At 41.4% G+C, this 20,825-nt stretch overlaps 1 protein-coding gene across 1 annotated transcript in view; it reads right to left on the reverse strand.

Annotated features, from left to right (window-relative positions):
* Nucleotides 1-20,293, reverse strand: part of HHLA1 (HHLA1 neighbor of OC90) — a 45,409-nt gene extending 25,116 nt beyond the window's left edge. The window contains exons 1-7 of the mRNA XM_003933701.3: nt 20,175-20,293; nt 14,245-14,344; nt 13,181-13,240; nt 9,096-9,155; nt 8,220-8,300; nt 4,725-4,808; nt 4,533-4,616 (exon numbers count right to left, since the gene is read on the reverse strand). Of these exons, the coding sequence (XP_003933750.1) occupies nt 4,533-4,616; nt 4,725-4,808; nt 8,220-8,300; nt 9,096-9,155; nt 13,181-13,240; nt 14,245-14,323 (448 nt within the window). The 5' untranslated portion in view covers nt 14,324-14,344; nt 20,175-20,293. The remainder of the gene's footprint in view (nt 1-4,532; nt 4,617-4,724; nt 4,809-8,219; nt 8,301-9,095; nt 9,156-13,180; nt 13,241-14,244; nt 14,345-20,174) is intronic.
* Nucleotides 20,294-20,825: the final 532 nt, after the last annotated feature.

Genomic DNA, 20,825 nt, shown 5'->3' on the forward strand with positions numbered 1-20,825 from the left:
ACTTGGAAGTCGTTATTAGTCTTGCATAGATGCTATGAGCATGGCTTTGAAACCAGACACAAAGGATGGAGTTCACGTTTTGCTCAAGGCTCAGAGAGAGGATGTAACTTGTTCAAAGTTCCAAAGTATGCGGCACAGCTTGGATTTCAGCTCAAGTCCGCCTTGGGCCAAAGCTTCCACTATTCCCAGTATTGTTACCAGCACTCATGCCACCTCTTGCTCAATGCATTTTGTCAACTCGCCTTTTAGAATGGTTTTCACAATCTGCTTTTTAGGCTTAGAAAAAAGCTGGTTATTTTTAACTCAAAGATATTCTTTGCATCTTTGAAAGTTTGAATTATCTAATTCACTAACAATGCTCAAAATGAATGATTCATGACTACCTTCACATATAAATAGAAGGTAGAATTTTTTAAAAAATTTTTTAACCTATCCATTTGGTAATGATTTAAGACTGTTTCTTAACACTCATTGTTCGGAAATGTGAGTGGAAAAACATAGGCATTCAAACATTGCTGGTAAAACTGGAAACATGTGGAAGAATTTTGGGAGACATTTTAGCAATTCAAGTCATTATAATATTGTTTCCCTGTCAGCCAACAATTCTATTTTGAGGGCTTTATCCTACAGAGGTAATTGGGCAAGTTCTCTAAGTGATTTCACACAGGTGTTCATCACTGCATTGTTTATAATTGCAAAAATATGAGGAATTAGCCAAGTTTCCAACAAGAGGAGACAAATTAAATAAATTATGGTACATTCTTTCTCAATGAATACTAAGAATTTATGTGAAAGATGAAGCATACTAGTATTCACTGGGATGAAATGGGTTTTTTAAAAATACTTATGGGTTAGTTTAAGGGTGGATTATAAAACTGGGTAAAAAAAGAAAGATACTGATGGTTGTCTTTCAATATGGATTCTCCCACCTTCCTTTAGCAAGAGAGTATCAAATTTTAGTTGGGAACATGGTGATTTAACACAATGACTATAATTTCAAACTCGCTTCGCGGGTGTATGTAGCCATGAGACTCAATTCTGGGCAATAGGATGTAAGAGGGAGAAATGTGAATGTGTTTATGTTGTGAGTCCATAGTGAACGTGCATGCCTTCTGAGATGGTTTGGATCTATAATCCCTAATACTGGAGGGGGGCAGGGGGTTGATTAGATCATGGCACACACTTCTCACGAATGGGTTAACACCATGCCCTTGGTTCTGTTCTCATGATAGTGAGTGAGTTAGTGTGAGAACTGGTTGTTTAAAAGTGTGTAGCACCTTTCCCCTCTTTCTCCCTTGCTCCTGCTTTAGCCATGTAAGATTTGCCTGCGTCTCCTTCCCATCTGCCATGATCATAAGTTTCCTGAGGCCTCCCCAGAAGCTGAGCAAAAGCTGTCATGCCTCCTGTACAGCCTGCAGAACCACAAGCCAATTAAACCTCTTCTTTTCATAAATTTACCCAGCCTCAGATATTTCTTTATAGCAATGTGAGGATGGACTAATACACCTTCCAAATCCTTTCTCCCCTTCATTGCAGCAAGAGTGTGGATGCGCTGGCAACCTACCTTAGGCTGTGAGAACAGATCTTTATGAAAGGCAGATCAACAAGACAGAAGGAGCTTGGGTCCCCAAACCATCAAAACCATTAGAGCAGCCCTGCTATGTCTACATGTCCAGATTATCACACATGAAAGCAATGAAATTCTACCTTCTTTAAACTAGACTATCTTGGAGTCATTTGTTATAGTAGCTTACCTTGTATTCTAAATAATACAGAGAATGGGTTCCTATATGTGGAGTGGGATGTCTAGACAGATGGGTAGACATTAGTTGGGCACATAGGTAGGTAGGTTAGATAAGTAGCATAGATAACAGGTGTAATAGATAAGTGGGTTATATAGGTAGTGTAGACAACCTTGGATAACATTCATCAGCATGTTAATAGTGACTACCTGTGGATGGCGGGATATCAGTGATTTCTGGTTTCTTGGTTTACCTGTCCATGTTGCACAATTATTTTGACATCCCAGTACATTATTTTTAAAATCAAGAAAATTTAAGCCATTTTCATTTAGGGAGAAAAACAGGAAAATATGCAAATATACCCTCAAAGGAGGGCTATATGTCAGAGTTGAAACCATTATAAATAAAATGATCCAGATGTAAAGATCATCCACAAAGATATCTTCCCCAAAGGCTTTGAGCAATGGCAAGTTGTCGGCCTAAGTGTACAGTCTGTCATGGGAGCACTGTGACTTCTTGTCATACCTTGCAAAAGTTGCTGTGACCTACCAGAAGAACAGCATGCAGTTTTGTCAGTAGATAGTGATCCATGGATCGTTCTTTTCATATAGTTGTTTTAAGTGTGTGGAAATATGATTTGACTCATGAAATAAAATTATAAACTTTCTCCAGGCAGATGTAACTTTTCAAATCTTATTTTTATCTTTCACACAATCAGGATAAGGGACTCATCCAGCACAAAATTCTACCCTCAGTGGGGGTTAACGAAATGGTGGGAAAGGTGTGATTATGAAGATGGTTTTTCCTCACAAATGTATTTATTAATGAGATTCATGGGGTAAGTCACATAACATAATAGACATTAAGTACTTACTCAGTGTCAGGTCTGGATATTCACTCATTAAATGTTAGTAATTATTTCCTATAATATTTTCACAATATTTATTTTAGAAATTCTACTTTGTGGGGGAAATAATCTGAAACAGGGAAGAGTTTATGCACGAAGATGTCCGATGCAAAATTATTTATATTAAGAAAAACCTAAATACACTCAAATGTCTGAGAACAGCCTAGTGGCTAAGAGAATGCTTGCATTGACTGGTTACATAGCCATCACAAACGTTTATGAAGAGTGTTATATGGTGGAAAATATTAATATTAGACTAAGTGGGGAAAACTACAAGAGGCTTTGGTTGCCTTGAGTGCTGGCTTCCCTTACAATACAGACTTTAACAAGCAGCCAGAAGGATCCTTAGATCGTGCTGCTTCTCTGTACAGACAGTCACAATGGCTTCCTTCTTATTCCTGGGTGAAAATCAGAATCCTCACAGGAGACCTTAAACTTTTATGTGATCTGCAACACCCTCCTCATTTTGCTCTCACCAATCAGAGCTCATTTCTTACAACTCTGTCCTGGTTAACCTGCTCCAGCTATGCTGGCTTCTCTGTTCCTCATGCTGCTACTTAGGCCTTTGTCTGGAACACTGTCAGGAATAATCACAGGGCTGGTCCCTCACATCCTGAAGGTCACCCCTCAATCCTCACTTCATCTGGAGAAGACTCTCCTGACCACTCTCCACACAGCAGTAGCCCCCACCATGACTTTTCTCTCCAGCGTTCCCCTGCTTCGTGGTCCCCATGGTCAGGCTGTTAGCCTACATACCATATAGTTGCAATGCATTTATTTACTCTCTGCTCTTCCCTAGGAATCTACGTCCCACTGGGGCAGGAGGTGCGTTCACTTTGCTCAGCATGCTTTCCCCACATCTAGAAGAGTAATTGGCTCATAATATGTGTTCAAAATGAATTACTGAATGGGTGAATTAGTGATGAGAAAAGTTGTCACTTTTATTTTCCAGTATTCTCTAAATATAAGGAACATATAATACTTTAAAGTTTTAATTATAAAACAACCACATGAATATACACCTCTTGGGAAAAAAAAAGTTCAGATAATCTAAGACTCTCTTAACCAACATTCTTCCACTCTGAAACACATACTCCAATCTTCTTTTCAGAAGGAATCACCTATCTGGTGCCCAGATATGTGTTCTCATCAATAACATCATGCTCATCGTATTTTTGTGTAACTTTTCTTTTTCTAATTAAAAATCTTGGCTGGGTACAGTGCCTCACACCTGTAATCCTAGCACTTTGGGAAGCCAAGAAGGGAAGATCACCTGGGTTTGGGAGTTTGGGACCAGCCTGACTAACATGGAGAAATCCCATCTCTACCCAAAATACAAAATTAGCTGGGCATGGTGGCACATGCCTGTAATCCCAACTACTCGGAAGGCTGAGGCAGAAGAATCACTTGAACCCGGAAGCCAGAGGAAGCGGTGAGTTGAGATTGTACCATTGCACTCCAGCGTGGGCAACAAGAGCAAAACTCTGTCTCAAAAAAAAAAATCTCTTGGAAGTTTTTCCACGCATAGGCCAAATTTGGCCACTCTTACTCATTTATGTATTATTTGTGGCTGTTCTCCAAAGTTTAATTCAATGGGAGATGACGTAACCATTTTTCCTCATGATGGATATGTAGGTTGTTCCTCAATTTTGCAATTAAAACAATGCTTCATGAACATTTGCCCTCTGTCCCTTTTAGACACACAACTGTTTTTCTAGGGTAAGACCAAGAGAAAAATATTACTGGGATAATGAATGTACATATGGTTAAGGGTAGTGGATAGCACCATATTTTACTATCTTACATTGAGGAAAAACAAACTTATCTAAAAGGACACAAACAAAATAAGAAAAGCTGTAAGCCTCATAGTTAGCTATACCCACCTGATAAGTCATTGGTCCGATTGTTTAAACAGTAGCAATACCTTGTAGGGAATTTGGTGGGGTCCACTGTCTTCAGATTAGAAACTGTGTAGAGAAAAGATTCAACAGAGATCCTGACATACAGACTGGCACTGCAACACATCCCCCCCAACCCCGCCCCACCACCACCAAGAACAGCCAGCCAGCACTCACTGTTGTAAACAGCTACAGAAAACTTGTGGAAGGCAAAGGAGCTGTAAGAAGTGACACTCAGCAAGGAGAAGAACTTCTTGCTATCTGCCAAAACATATGAGATAAAGAGACAGACAGAGATGCCTACTAATGTAACAATAAAACAAACAAGTAAACAGTCCCTAGAAATTAATGAGGAAAATAAAGAAACAAGAATAAACCAAAAAGTAATACAAATAAAAAATAATAAGCAAAGTAAAACTAAACCAAAAAACTGAAGAATATGTATCATTTGTCTATATTTCCTGATTCATCTTCAAGCTGTGCCAGCTCTCTAAGTAAGATTCCAAGGTGTATTAGGCTCCTGAAGCTGCTGTAACAAATTATCACAAACTTGGTGGTGTAAAGCAGCAGAAATTTGTTCTCCCCCAGTCGTGGGGGCTAGAAGTCTGGAACTCAGTGGGGCACACTCCCTTCAAGGTCTCTAAAAGAGACTCTTTTCTTGCCTCTCTCAGCTCTGGCAGCTGCCTGTGTCCCTTGGCTTGTGGCCACATCTCTCTCTGTTCTGTCATCATATGGGCTTTTCTTCTGTGTGTGTATCTCTTTGCCTCTTTCTTGTAAGGACCCTTGTGGTGACATCTGGCACAACACAGATGATCCTGGATGATGGCCTTATCTCAAAATCTTTAACTCAGTTGATCAATCTGTTGTATCAGATGATATTCACTCTTTTGACATAGTAGCATTTACAGATTCTGGTAATTACAAAGTAGATATCTTTGACAATGTTCAGTCAATTACACAAAGAAAAGGGATTTTTTTAACAACCAGGAACACAAAACAATCAGGTTTAGGAATACATGCATGAGCATCTTATCTACTCTCCATTAGTGCCTGTTCTTGATTTATATCTGGAAGACAGTGCAGTAGAGGAAGGTCTTTCCAGACCACTATATGGGAATCACCTGCCTGTATCAACTAACCTGGTGCACTTATTAAAAAGGCACATTCCTGGGCGTGACCCCAGATCTAATAAATCAGATGGTGAAGAAAGGGGAGAGGTGGGTATGCCCAGGGTTCAGAATTTTAACAAAGTTATCAGGTGATTTTTTTTTTTTTGAAACAGGGTCTTGCTCTGTCACTCAGGTTGGAATACCAATGGTGCAATTACAGCCACTGCAGCTTCAACCGCTCAGGATCCAGTGATCCTCCCACCTCAGCTTGCTAAAGTGCTGGGATTATGGGCATGACCCACTGTGTCTGGCCTCAGGTGATTTTTATTCATATAAATTTGTGACCCACTGTGATGGTGGCTGGAATGGCAGAATCATTAAACTTTGGGGCACACGAATCACCAGTGGTACCCATCCCCCCTCAGCTCTCTGGCTATTGCCTTCTGGAGATCCTAATGACATACACTGGGTGGAAACCAGACTCTGTTTAACAAGGTCCTTAGAAGAATGGGATATACACCAAAATGTGAATACTACAATACTCCATTTCCTCAAGTGTTTTTTTTAATGATAAGAATCACCAATAGCACTTGCTAAAAATGTACATTTAGTACCCCTTCCAAGATCAGGTGGATCAGAATCTCCAGAGCAGGAACCTGGGGAGATGAATATTTAGTAAGTATGTCAGGTGCTTCTTATTGTGCAACAAGTTTGGGAAACTTTGGGCTAGAACACAAACCTAGATTAAACAGTTCTGAATTCCAATTCTATATGGCAATGGGCATGCCTCAATGTCTGCACGTAGAAAATGTGAGTCAGGGTACCACTTCATGGAGGTTATGCAAGGATTAAATTAGTCATTGGCAGAGTTTTGAGATCCTTGAAGGCAGGATTTATGACATTTGAGTCTGCAAAATTTCACAGAGCCCAGTTCAGGGCCTTGCAGAGGAAAGGACAGGATTAGTAGTTCAAGGCTGGAAGGGCTAAATGTTTCTGCAACCCATTTCTCCATCTGATGCTTCAGTCTCTCCACAGCACCCTCTTCAGGCAGATCGCTGCCTTCTTATGCTGCACATCTGAGGCAGCCCTATCCGCAGTGACTTTCATGAGAGCAAATTGGAGGCAGGAGCTATATTTCTGTGATTCACAGCTACAGGCTTTGGGATAGGAATAGAGAATGATGTTGATGGGTAAACGTCTAAGTGAACAAGTATAGAGCCACGAAGCACAGTTGTGCAGTGTGTGTATTGCACAGTCCTAGAGAATGCCATTTATATAGACCTCAATGCTGAATTGGCATTCTCCATCCCCCTTATTCTAAATAACACTTGTCATTACCTATTTATTATGTTTATTATTTGTTTTTGGTTACTCCTTCAACCACTAGAATGGAAGTTCCCTCAGGCCAGAGTTTTTTGGGTTTTGTTTACTGCATTATCCTCCAGTGCTTAGAAGAGTACTTGGCATGGGATAGGTGTTCTATGAATATTGATTGAAGAAACTGAGAATAAATAATCAGGGCAGTGAGGTAGGTACACTAGGGATCGTTCAGGTTTTGCTGTCATTCACTAAGTACGTGTTACATACAAATCATGTTGCTAGATGCTAAAGAACATAGAAAGAAGATTGCAATAATGTTATAATCATAATATTGTCTTAAAAAGAGAAATCCAGAACCATATTAACATAATCAATTAGTAATTATTGTTAGTTTATGGCAACAGACTTATGATTACAAATATACCATGTCTGGAATGCAATTTGTTCTCAAAATTCTTATAAACTTTATGTGTCATTTTGAGTCAGATAGGACAATGAATTCTGCATTCTGTTTTTGTTTTGAGACAAAGTCTCACTCCTTCTCTCAGGCTGGAATGCAGTGGTGTGATCACAGCTCACTGCAGCCTCTACCTTCTGGGCTCCAGCAATCCTCCCATCTCAACCTCCCGAGTAGCTGGGATCACAGGCATGCACCACTGCACCCAGCTAATTTTTGTATTTTTTTGTAGAGATGGGGTTTTGCCATGTTGCCTAGGCAGTTCTCAAAATCCTAAGCTCAAGCGATCCGCCAGCCTCAGCTTCCCAAAGTGCTGAAATTTTAAACATGAGCCATTGAGCTCAGCCTATTCTCCACTCTCAACATCGAGAAACTGAGACACAGAAGCAAAGTGTCTTGTCAAGGTAACAGAGAGGTTTAGAAAAGATGCTAGTACAAGAGAAAAATGGACCTGGATTGTGCTTTAAAAAAATGATTACCTGGTCAGGTGCAGTGGCTCATGCCTGTAATCCCAGCACTTTAGGAAGCTGAGATGGGTGGATCACAAGGTCAGGGGTTTAAGGCCAGCCTTGCCAAGATGGTAAAACCCCATCTCTATTAAAAATACAAAAATCTGCCTGGCGTGGTGGCTGACACCTGTAATCTCAGCTATTTGGGAGGCTGAGGTTCCCAATCACTTGAACCAGGGAGGTGGAGGTTGCAGCGAGCCAAGATCATGCCACTGCACTCTAGCCTGGGTGACAGAGCAAGACTCTGTCTCAAAAAAGGGAAAAAAAAAAAGGTTACCTTTTAATGCTCTACTCAGCATCCCATTCACAAGCTCTGTCAGGTTAAGTGCGGACAGATCGATTGACCCTGCAGGCAGCTCTGAAAGAGATTCAGAGATAATGTCACTGGCAGGCTTTTCTCCGCAAGAGAAAAATTCCACATTTCCAAACTTCAGGTGGATATTCAACTTCTTTGCACATGTGCTGAACACAAACCAAGCACCAGGCACAAGGGTTCCAAGTCAAGAGGAGAGCCCTGACCTCAGGAGGTGTTGGTCAACATAGTGACGAAGAAGATAAGGAAATTCCAGTGAAGCACAAGAGACATATACTTTTAGTGACTGTTGCATGTCTGCATTTGGAGAGACTCGGGACTCATAAAAGATATCTCAACTATAATGGGAAGACCAAGCGCAATGCAGGAGTTCTCAGCAGCTCTGTGTTTGAAGGTAAGTACCCCGTGTAAACGCAGGGTCCACCCACCCTGGCTGAGCATTGACATCACCTGGAAATATATATTTTCTAATTACACAATTCCAATGCATGGGCTTTATTCTCAGAAATTCAGAATTAATAGGTCCAGGATGTGACCCAGGATGGAGGGAGAAATCTCCCGGCAGTAGCAGTAGTGGCGGTGGGCAGCAGCGGGTTGAGTTAAAATTCCCGCTTTCCCCAGCTAGTCCTTAAAGATTTGGAAACAACAGTTGACAAGATGGAAATAGTTGTTGATGCTCCTCTTTATTCAAACAATGTCTTCTTCAGCCTTTACTTAATGATCAGGTAATGATTAGAGAGATGATGTTGGCTCCACTGTGGGAAAGGACAGAGGTTTAGAGAAGCGGAAGAGTTGCTCCGCAGCCCCAGCCGCCCGGGGATTTTTGGGAGAGAAACTCACCCGTGGTATCCAGAAATGCCACGCCCTTCTCCTTCCTCTCTTCTCCTCTAAGGCCAGACACTAGGAAGGAAACAGTTTTCGTGAGAAAAATGCAAGTGGTTACAGTTCCTAACCCCGGGAACTGAGGAAGCCTTGGAAGCCTCTTTGGTAGCTGCCCTCTGTGTGAATCACTGGCGGTCACTGAGAAAAGGCAGATCCCAGAATCTTCTGCATGACCCTGATACAGATTCTGATCTCCGTGGAGTGGGTGTGGCCTAGAAATCCACATTTTAATAAATAAGCTTGGTGATTAAGCTTATTTATTGGTGATTAAGCTTGTGCAGTTAGACAAGTTTTTTTCTCTTTCTCTGGGCCTCAGTTTCCCAGTTTCCAAACTTCTCAGGTAGGGAAACTGAGGCCCAGAGAGGAGAAAAAACTTGCCTAACTGCACAACTAGGTCATAATGAAGGGCTCAGAACCTACTTTTTAGAACTGAAGAGCAGTGGCCAAAATATTAGGCCTCTTGCCTACTTGGCAAATTTTGTGACCAAAGAAGAAAATGTCAAAGAAAAATTTGAAATTTCAAAGGCATTCATTCATTCATTCATTCATTCATTCTTCATTGGTTCATTCAAGAAATAATCACTGAAGGCCAAGCAATATGCTAGGCAATATGAAGTGGTAAAGGGGAATGAACCCGGTCTCCAGCCCCATGGAGCTTCCTGTGTGTGATTTGTTCAGGGAGGAGGATACTTACATGTTGTGACAAGAGAAGAGAGTCAACACGGTGCTGGGAGTACCGGGGCACTAGCCTGGTGTCAGGGGATGGAGAAAGCCTTCTTGTGGAAGTGACGTTAGGCAGAGACCAGAAGGATCAGTTATTTTGGATCACGTGCATTGTTACTACTACTTTTGTAGTGGTCATTTTTCATGTTACATCTGGAAGGTGCCTTATTTTACATTTTATTTTATTAAATTAAATGAGACAGAAGCGACATGTCTTGTCAGGGTCATAGAGAGGTTCAGAAAAGAAGCTGGTACAAAAAAAGCAAGTATCAGATGTAACATGAAAAATGACCACTGCAAAAGTAGGTACCAGCAGGAAGAAGAAGGTGCTTTATTTTAAATTTTCATTTTGCAAATGGAAAACAAGCCACAGAGTCTGAGAAATGTCCTCCACATGACAGAGTAAGTCAGGATTTAGGGCTGATGTAGTTACCCACCACACCAAGGAATGTCCCATCTTTTTCCTTCTTAACATCTTTATTTCCAGACACTGAAATAAAAGTTTTCATGAATAAAATAGTAACATGAAAGTACAGCCTCAAACAATTTATAACATCCTTAGGAATCATCTTGTCCAAAACTCCCTTTAAGAATGAATAAACTGAAATCCCCCAAACTTAAGTTCATGTACCTAAATCGCATATTGGGCTATTGGCAAAGATAAAACTATAAAAGAGCGATCTCAACTCTTTGTCCATGTTCTTCTCCCTCACTCCTTTTTATTTTACTTTTTAAGTTAAATTAATTTTTAATTTTATTGAAAAACACTTATGAAATCTACTCTATTAACCTTTTTTTTTTTTTTTTTTTTTTTTTTTAAGACGGAGTCTCACTCTGTTGCCCAGGCTGGAGTCCAGAGGCACAATCTCAGCTCACTGCAACCTCCACCTCCTGGGTTCAAGTGATTCTTCTGCCTCAGCCTCCTGCGTAGCTGGGATTACAGGCACGCACCACAATACCTGGCAAATTTTTGCATTTTTAGTAGAGATGGGGTTTTACCATGTTGGTCAGGCTGGTCTCGAACTCCTGACCTCTTGATCCACCTGCTTTGGCCTCCCAAAGTGCTGGGATTACACACTTGAGTCACCACGCTCGGCCCAATTTTCAAGTACACAATACAGTATTGTTACCTATCGTTACTATGCTACACAGCAGATCTTTAGAACTTACTAATCTTGCATAACTGAAATTTCACACTCACTGAACAGCAAACTTCACATTTTCCTCTCCTAAGCCCCTGGTGACTACCTTTCTACTCTCTGCTTCTGTGACGTTCCCTATTTAAACGCCTCATGTAAGTGGTGTCATGCGGTATTTGTCCTTCTGTGACTGGTTCATTTCACTTAGCACACTATCCTCCAGTTTCACTCATGTTATTGCATATGGCAACATTTTCTTATTTAAGACCGAATAATATTGCATTGTATGTATCTGCCATATTTCCTTTTTCTGTTCATCCCTCAATGAACATTTAGGTTGCTCTCTTCCGCTGTTTAGATACTGTGTTGAAACTGAGTCAAGTCAACCGCTGCTTGCTTAAGCCAATTTGGCCTTTTACCAGCTGCCAAGCCATCTGGTTAAATATCAGAGCTTCTGCGATTAGAGGTAGGTGGGGACTAACTCTCCTGCCCCATAACAGGGCTACTGGAGGCAAGGGGCTTACATCACAACAAAAGGAAGTCTGAGACAGACATAATTAAGCAGGGCAAATGCTGCTAACCAGCCAGTTCTCTAGCTTGAGAGAGGCCACTCCACCCTCTGAGGCACCTGCGTGGCACTTTACCTGAGAAATCTACTCTGCAGCAGCTGCTATCAGATCTACAGGAGGCACGAATCAACCTTGCCTGTGATCTGCCCAGGCATCAGAGTCCTCCATGCGGGTCAGGGACCAGGGTTATCTCCGTTCTAGGTCTCCAGGCAGCAGGAATGCCCCAGGCTACCAGGCTGGCAGGATGCCTATACTTTTCCTGCCAGAATGGCAGGGCCTGTGTCCTCTTTCTCATTGAGCACCTTTCTACAGCCCCATTCTTTTCACCAAGGAAAGATGATTTCTTCCACTCCTTTTTTAAGTTACAAATCCTTGGGTGGATTTTGATAACAATATTTCAAGTCTGAACTAAACACCAGTGGAGCACAGATTACTGAATAGGATATCATCAGAAGCATTTTTCAAATAAGTTCCCTGACAGATTATAAAAAGGCATTTTTCTAATTTTGGATAAAAAGACCACCATAATATCGTTAAAATAGAAGTCTCCTTGCCCTTTTTGTACTTCTTCATGCTTAGTATTTTATTATCTTTTATCCTTCATGATTACCTGTGGGAAGGAATTGTTGTTCCCATTTAAGGGTGAGAAAATTAGAGGCTTAGATAAGAAAAATATTTGTGGAAAACTATTCTACTTACACAATAAATTGCTACAACTGGTGCTCTCAGGAAAAGGAAACTGCTGACTGGGGGAGCATTTTAATGTATACACTTTTGTACCTTTTGCTATCTGAACTACGCGAATATTCTAATTAAAAATAAATAAGAGTATAAAAATTGTCCAGTCCTGGTGTCTCACACCTGTAATCCTAGCACTTTGGAAGGCTGAGGCAAGTGGATTTCCTGAGCTCAGGAGTTTGAGACCAGCCTGGCAACATGGTGAAACCCTGTCTCTTCCAAAATACAAAATATTATCTAGGCACAGTGGCACCTGTCTGTGGTCCTAGCTATCAGGAGGCTGAGGTAGGAGAATCTGTTGTTTCTGGGGGGTGGAGGTTGCAGTGAGTTGAGATTGTGCCACTGGACTCCCATCTGGGTGACAGAGTTAAGACCTGTTTCAAAAAAAAATGAATAAAAATAAAAAGTAATATAATTTCTTCAAAAACTAAAACCAAAATCATACCAAAAAATTATCCTGCTTGTTTACTAAAAATTTAGAAACAGAAACGGTTCCCTGACCCCTCTTGTCCTTTTTGCTGCAAGTATTCACCATTGTACTGCAAAGTCAATTTCATAGCATCAAAAAGGAGAGGCAAAGAAAGATGAAATTATTACAAAGGCGATGATGGCAAGTAACAATACCTCCCATTGTACAATCTTCTATCACCAATGGAATGTCACAGCCTTTGTGGATTTATTAAGACCACAAGGATTCAAATATTCAATAAACCATAAAGAAATGAGCAGCTCACAGGAACCATTGTTGTGATCATTACAGTGTTAGATATGGATGTATTACTATCTTAACAGTAGAGCATGTTAAAAGCTTGGGGAAGTCCAGGAATTTGCCCAAGAACAGTAAGCTAAAAAGTAGCTCTTACTGCCCACTTACCTGTGGTAGGTAGGAAAGTCATTTCCTTCTCTTTCTTGGTTTCCCCTTTGATGCCAGATACTAAAGTAAAAAAGGTTTAATCAGAGAAATTATAACCAAGATATAATACCAGAGAGAATTCAGTTCAACATACTCATTTTACACATAAGAAAATTATGATCTGGGATTGTGAAGTGACATTTAAAATCCCACATCTAGTTTGTTTATTCATTTAATCATTTAGTCATCAACTATTTGTTGACCAACTACTAATGATGGCTCATGCTATCGAGTGCCTAGTATTTGCTAGGCATTGTATGTGCTGGAAAGGCAGACACGTAGGTGAACAACATTGAATACCTTGAAGGGAATGGTGAGGGTATGGAACAGGGGGCTGATCTAGTCTCAGGAATCTGGAAGCCTTCCCTGAGAGGGGACGCTGAGCTAATCTCTGAAGAATGAACAGCATTTGAGTAGGACTTGACTGGTGGGGTGAATATTCGATGTATAGAGAACAGCACAAACCCAGTGTCTGATGTGGCATGAGTGTCACTTTAAAGAATTGAAAGAAGAGCGACAGTGACAGGGCATAAAGAATGAAGGAGGTGGACGGGTAGGAAGTGGGGAGGGTGAGGGAGGTAGCGTCACGCAGAGCCTGAAGAGGACCTGGTACACTACACAGCGAGAAGGGGGCAGTCAGTGAATAATTTCGGGCAGGGGGAGAGAAAAGAGGGAGGAACTTGGAAGATGACATAAAAAGATTTACAAAAAGATCACTCGGGCTGATTGGAGGTGAATGGGTCATGGAAAGACAAGAGGAGAAGCTGGTTTGGAAAGCTCTCTCATCGTCTGGGAAAAGGAAAATGATGTTTTGGACAAAGGTGGTAGCAGTGGAGGTGAAGAGAGCTCTTTTGCGTAGGTGGGACTCAAATGCAAAAAGTCAAGGGAAAAACAGAAATACAGAAGTTATTTTTACTATTTTGAACCGACTCATGTAAGACTCTGGGCAGAAATGTTGGTGGCTGAGGTTCTCTACAGTGCAATGGATGCTCAAGCTTAGCATCCAGAACTCCAACCAGACCCACCTGTGTTCCAAAGGGACAAGACACACGCCAGGCCTATGCACAGCCTCACTGGAGGACCACGTGACAGGAAGCCCAGCATGCCTGTGATATTCTGGCCCACCTGGAAGGAAGCAAGCAGGCACCTGAGGAAACCAGCTGGATTACTAAGCACATTTGTAACACGGAGCTTTCTTTGAGAACAGTGCATGAGGAATCATTAAAATCATAATCTGAAAAAGGCTTTGTACTAGGTTAGGAGAGGTTAGGAAGCTAAGGTAACAAATTAACTCCACAATTTAATTGGCTTCACAACAAAAGTTGATTTTGTTTGCAGTACATACTCAATGCATTTTGGTGGGGAACTCTGCTCCACACAGTCTCTCAGAGACTCCAGTTAATGGAGCTCCACTATCCTGTAGTTCTTCCTGTGGCCGCTGTAGCCTCCTTAGTCTTTGGTTCACTGTGACACTGGAAGGGAGAGAGCTGTGGGATTATGCACCAACTCTTAAGTGCTTTGGCAGGAAGCAACACATGTGCTTTTGTAACCTGCAGCCCATGCCAAAATTACTTATATGACCCTGCATGACTGCAGGAAATCTGGGAATATAGAGGGGGATGCATACATATCCAGGGAGCATTAATGTTTCTTCCATGGGTTTTCTGGCCGTTGAGATGGGAAATATCCTTCAAATACAGCATCACTTCCTCTCATAAATAGGAAAATATATTATCATAGGATGATGTGAGTGTTCACAGTCTCCTTCACTCTCTGTAGCAGTCTGTGCCAGCCATTCTCATTTTGCATTTGCCGTGAAAAATCACCATGTTAGTAACAGCTGCAAAGCTGAAACAAAATGAATAATGGCTAACATTTACCGAGCACTTTCTGCATGCCAGATGCCACACAGAATGCTGTCTGATGCATACATAATAATTGCACTGTCTTTCTGTGTAGATATTAGTGTAATGACAATTTAAATACAGGCTGCACAGATACGATCTGAAGACAGGAGAAATTTTCCATTGGTAGTGAGTAGAATTTATCTGGCAGGTGAATTGGGAGGGAAGAAAAGTGAAGAGAATGTGTACGTGGGTTGGAAAAAAATGTTGCAGGAAGTGAGCATCCTGCTGGCAAATTGTATGTTGAGAAGTTCTGCTATTCATTAGGAATGGGAAGCCCCCATTTTCTTAAAAGATCCCAAAAACATACAAATCGCTTTTTAATTACTGATAGATACGTGACTCGAGAAGTTCTGCTATCCATTAGGAATGGGAAACCCCATTCTTATAAGATCCCAAAAATGGGCCGGGCGCGGTGGCTCAAGCGTGAAATCCCAGTACTTTGGGAGGCCGAGGCGGGTGGATCATAAGGTCAAGAGATCGAGACCATCTTGGACAACATGATGAAACCCCGTCTCTACTAAAAATATAAAAAATTAGCTGGGCATGGTGGCGCGTGCCTGTAATCCCAGCTACTCAGGAGGCTGAGCTGAGGCAGGAGAATTGCCTGAACCCAGGAGGCGGAGGTTGCGGTGAGCCGAGATCGCGCCATTGCACTCCAGGCTGGGTAACAAGAGCGAAACTCCGTCTCAAAAAAAAAAAAAAATCCCAAAAACATTTAAATAGCTTTTTAATTATTGATAGAGACATAACTGGCATTTGTTCTAGGTGTCACCCCAGACAGATAAAGGTCTTACAAAGAAGCAAGAGCTGGGGCTTTCTTGGAGCTTGCCTATTCTCATAAATCTCTTCACCCTTTGAATATCAATTTTCCTCATCTGAAAAACAGTTAAGAGAACTCCCACAGGGTCTTTGTGAGGATTTAAGATGATGAATCCAGAGCATTTAACCCAGCGCCTGGGACATCGCTGGGCTCACAATACATGCAGCTTGATGCCTGCATCAAGCTCAGGCTGGAGACACAGGGAAAGAGTAGATACTGCCACTTCCCTTGAGCTGTTTAGTAACTTAGAAGACTGTAGACATATGCCCAACTCATTCACATTTAAGGCTGGCTGTGCAAAATTCTCCATTGAGAGAGAGAGAGAGAGAGAGAGAGAGAGAGAGTCCTGGTGAAGCCAGGACTGAGTGTTCTCTCCAGCAAAGGGTAACTGGGAGTGGAGGTGGGCAGGCAATTCCCGGCTAAGTGAGGATTCTTTTCTTTGGCACCTCAACTGCTGTGCAAAAATTATCTCCCCTTTCTAAGCCTCATGTGTAGAATGGACAGTTATAGCTACTTTGAAGGTATTTTTGTGAAGATTAAATGAGACAATGAAATATGATGCTTAGTACAACCTCTGAAATGTGGTAGATATTAGGAATCTTAATTTTTTTTTCATTCTCTTATCTTTCTCTCTTTTCTCCTCTTTCTCCTCTTCTTCTTCAGCATCTATTTCAAGACTCAGCATCATATCAGAGAAATAAGAAATTAAAAGATGAAAATTATAGTAGGAAAACAAGCATCTATACTTATATAACAGCTACAAATTTCTCTGTCCTTTCAACTCCTGCTTTATTATGTTAACCACCCTCTTCCATTTACTAAGAGTAAACACGCTAAGATTTATTACTCAAAGACTACAATTCCCACTGATTTTGTTCTTGGAGAAAAATACATTTTTACTTCTCTCTGGTTTTTAAACTTTTTTTTATCATTGGTCAAGTCAACTATATGTTTGGATTAAGGTTGTCAGATTTAACAAGTAAACGACACAGGACACCCGGTTAAATTTGAATCTGAGATAACAATGAATAATATCTTAATGTGTCTCATGCAATATTTGGAATATCCATAGTTTGGAGAGTTGGAGTTTTATAAAAGAACACTTTCGACTGACTAGACTTCACCAGATAGTAAAACTGAGAACGTCTGGCCTTACACTCCCCTTTGCAAACCTGGGCCCCTGTGGGACAGTCTAGGACAGGGAGACAGCCTGGGTTTAAGCTAAGACAGACTTTACTTGAATCTTGAGTTGGCCATTGTGATCTGGGTTAACTTACTTAACCTTCACTCCATCAAAAATTATCTGTGGAGCTCATGGCAAGTTGTTACAAGCACAAACCCTGGAGTCAGAGGATTGCTTCCTTCCTGGCTCTGCTGTGCAACTTACGAGATCTCTCTGTGCCTCACCCAAGACTGTCCTGAGGATTAAAATATGTTACTTTTTTTTTTTTTTTTTTGAGATCAAGTCTCACAGTGTGATCTCAGCTCACTGCAACTTCCACCTCCCCGGGTTCAAGCGATTCTCCTACCTCAGCCTCCCAAGTAGCTGGGATTACCGGCACATGCCACCATGCCTGGCTAATTTTTGTATTTTTAGTAGAGACAGGGTTTCACCACGATGGCCAGGCTGGTCTCAAACTCCTGACCTCGTGATCCACCTGCCTTGGCCTCCCAAAGTGCTGGGATTACCCGTGTGAGCCACTGTGCCTGGCTAAATGTGCTGCATTTATAGACTTCAGTGGACAGTGTCTGGCAAGTGCTATATAATGGTTAACATGTAAGTAATATAATTAAAGTAATGGAAAAAAACACAATTACTTCTGCACCAACCTAATATAATGACAATAATAAAAATCATAAAATATAATAAAAGACATTGGTACTCCAATAGTAAGCAAGACAGACAATGATCTTCCTATGATAGAGTTACAGTCCTCAAAGTTATATCTTAAAAAGACTGAATTAAAGATCCAAAACGTTACCACAAAATTAAGTTGTCATTATTTCACTACATTTCTCATGACTATGACTGGATAATTATCTATAAACATTTGTTTCTTCAGTGACACTTGCAGAGGAGTAAGCCATGTGATGATAGGATAACAATAACTATACATTGAAGGGGATCAGAATATACCAGCCAAAATATACTATCCCCTAATGAGCAACTTTGGGCTCATGGATTATTCTGAGTGGAAGGCCGTTGAGAATCAATAGATGCAGCAAGAAGCCTTCTCGGAGCTTCTCCTACCTGACTTTGTGCAGACATGTCTGAGAAATTCTCCCTCTCCTGGAGAGAGTTTTATGGCCATGAAGAAGATGGAAAGTGGGCACTGAGTGGGCGCACAAACAACCCTTAAAACAATAAGCCTTATCTTCCATTGGCTTCCCCATATATTTCCTTGCCACAATCTACTGCCTCTAGAAGCTCAAAACTCTTTTCCTTTGTCTTGTCACTTCACAAATTTCTCATCTTTTTGTTAAAGTGATATATAAGCCCCCAAGTCTGACGGCCCTTTTAGGGTTTTTATTTCATTTTTGTAAGGACTCATATAAGCATATGAAAAAAAACATTTTTCTCCTGTAATCTTCCTTTTGTTTGTTTAATTTGCAGGACCTCAGAAATTGAACCTAAGAGAGTAGAGGAAACACGATTTTCCTCCCCTAGAGTACAACTTACTGATCCGCCCATTCTTGAGCACAATCTGTTATTTAGCTTCCCAAGCATCCCATGAGACAGACATTGGTATTTGGGTTACACAACATAAAGGCCCAGGGGTCTGAGGTGTAGCCCCAACTCCCAGTCACATGATTTCCAAGTGGGAGAACTGGGATTTGAACCATAGTCTCTCAGATATGAAAGTCCCTTTTCCACAGTGTTCTGTTTTACTCTGCTGCTTTCAAAATACCATCTTGGAGTGCCAGTAAAAAGCCTGATATTGAAAACAAACAGAATCACCGTTTCAAAGCATTTTGGGAGGTGGGAGGGTTAGAAATCCAGTCACAGTCTCAGGAGAAGGGCTGAGAAGTATTGCTGTGACTGATGGGACAAGAATCCACCCAAGAGTCTTGTGAAATTAGTTTGCAATATGTCTATGTGTTTTATCACAGCAGCCCTGGAGCCAGGAGGGTGGACGGTGAAGGCAAGTGCTTTTGAGTCTTAAACATCGTGCTACCTCCAATCATTAAGGGTCCCAAATCAACCAAGGTTAGTTCAGCTTGGCAGGCAAATCTGCCTTTTCCACTGAACTTTTCAGCCAAAAGGTGCTGGATCGGATATAGCATAATTATGGTGTGCCGTGGAGAGGTGGAAATGCACGCTGGAGTGTCAGCTGGTGTGGGCTAGCCACAATGAACGACACATGTTCTGAGGCATTACGATGGTCCATTCAGCCAGTAACCTTCCATGTAGATATCAGCTTCCCCTTCTTGGAGAGAAGGCAGAAGCCTGGGGATTCTAGACCGTTTGCCAGAGGTCATTAAGGTGGCAGGGGCAGCCCTGGACTTCAAACTTAGGCAGTTTGGCTCCATCAGCTGTGACAGAACACCAAAAGGTGAGGGGCTGCCTTAAAAAGTCTAATGATGGAAAAGAGGTAAAGATTCTAATAGTCGTTGACCATCTGATGTACTAGGAGTTTCACGTGTAAACCCATGGGTTTACATACCCATTTGGTCCTCCAAGCAACCCGACTAATGACTTGTTATTATTCTTATTTTATAGCTTCAGGAAACCAAGTCTCAGACAAACACAAGGCTCAAGGGAATGCAGCTGGGAGAGCCAGGATCGGAACTCCAGTTTGTTTGCTGCCAAAATCCATCCCTGGTTGAACACTGAGTAAGAAAAGAAAACTTTTTGGCTGTTACCTCACTGCCAGCCATTTCTTAGTGCACTCTTTTAGCCTCATTCCAATGCTTCGGATTAAATATTATGTTTCTTTTATCACAGATATGAGGAGAAACCATCCTCCCAGCTGGTGACCGCATTAAGATTCTAATCAATAGCTTAAAATGAACAACGACAAGAAATAGACTGTGATCAAGTGATCGAGGGATGGAGTCTTAGCTAAATGCAATGTAGATATTGGATGATAGAAGCTGCTCTCATATCCTTCAGTATCCAGGAGCCCAGAGCTCAGGATTATAGCAGATGCATTCTTTAGCTGGCTTCATGCTTTGAAGAGGAGGGAGAACCAGAAAAGTTTTAAAATACCTACCGCATACGACTTACCTATCTTCTGAGCAGGGTAAATGACTTCAAAGAACTTAAACAGCTAAAAAGATTAACAGCTAGGTCAGAGCCATGGGGTTTATATGAGTTCTTAGTGAAAGATACAGGGGGTGGGGGTGGGGAAAAGCTTGATATTGCTTTAAATCCTCTTGGGAAAAAAGTGGAATAATAATTCTACCAAAAACTCAGGGTGGTGAAAGATCAACTCCAGGGGAGAAAAATGCCTGTGCAATGAGCTGAATAGCATCCGTGAGCAGAATGACAAAGCACTGATTCAGCATGGGATGGGAAAACCTTTCTGAACAGTAATTATGTGTATTGAAGGAGCAGAACAGGTGTCTCTAGGTGATGAGTTCCCTCCGTCTGTGGGCCGAGCATCACCTGGCACGCCGGCCCACGGGAATCTTCTGAAGAAATGGCTGGGGGCTGTAGTTGATTTCAGCTGGTGATTAAAGTGGGGTAGGCAAGCCTGACCCTACTGCTTGTTTTTACACAACCTGCATTTTACTATTACAATTGTAATGCAATAGTATTTGTGTATCTAAATATAGAAACAGTACAGTAAAAATACAGTATAAAAGATAAAAAATAGTCCACCTGTGTAGAAGAGCACTTCACCATGAAAGGAGCTTACAGGACTGGAAGTTGCTC

Source organism: Saimiri boliviensis, chromosome 15 (genome assembly GCF_048565385.1).
Source record: "Saimiri boliviensis isolate mSaiBol1 chromosome 15, mSaiBol1.pri, whole genome shotgun sequence".
NCBI classification, from domain to species: Eukaryota; Metazoa; Chordata; class Mammalia; order Primates; family Cebidae; genus Saimiri; species Saimiri boliviensis.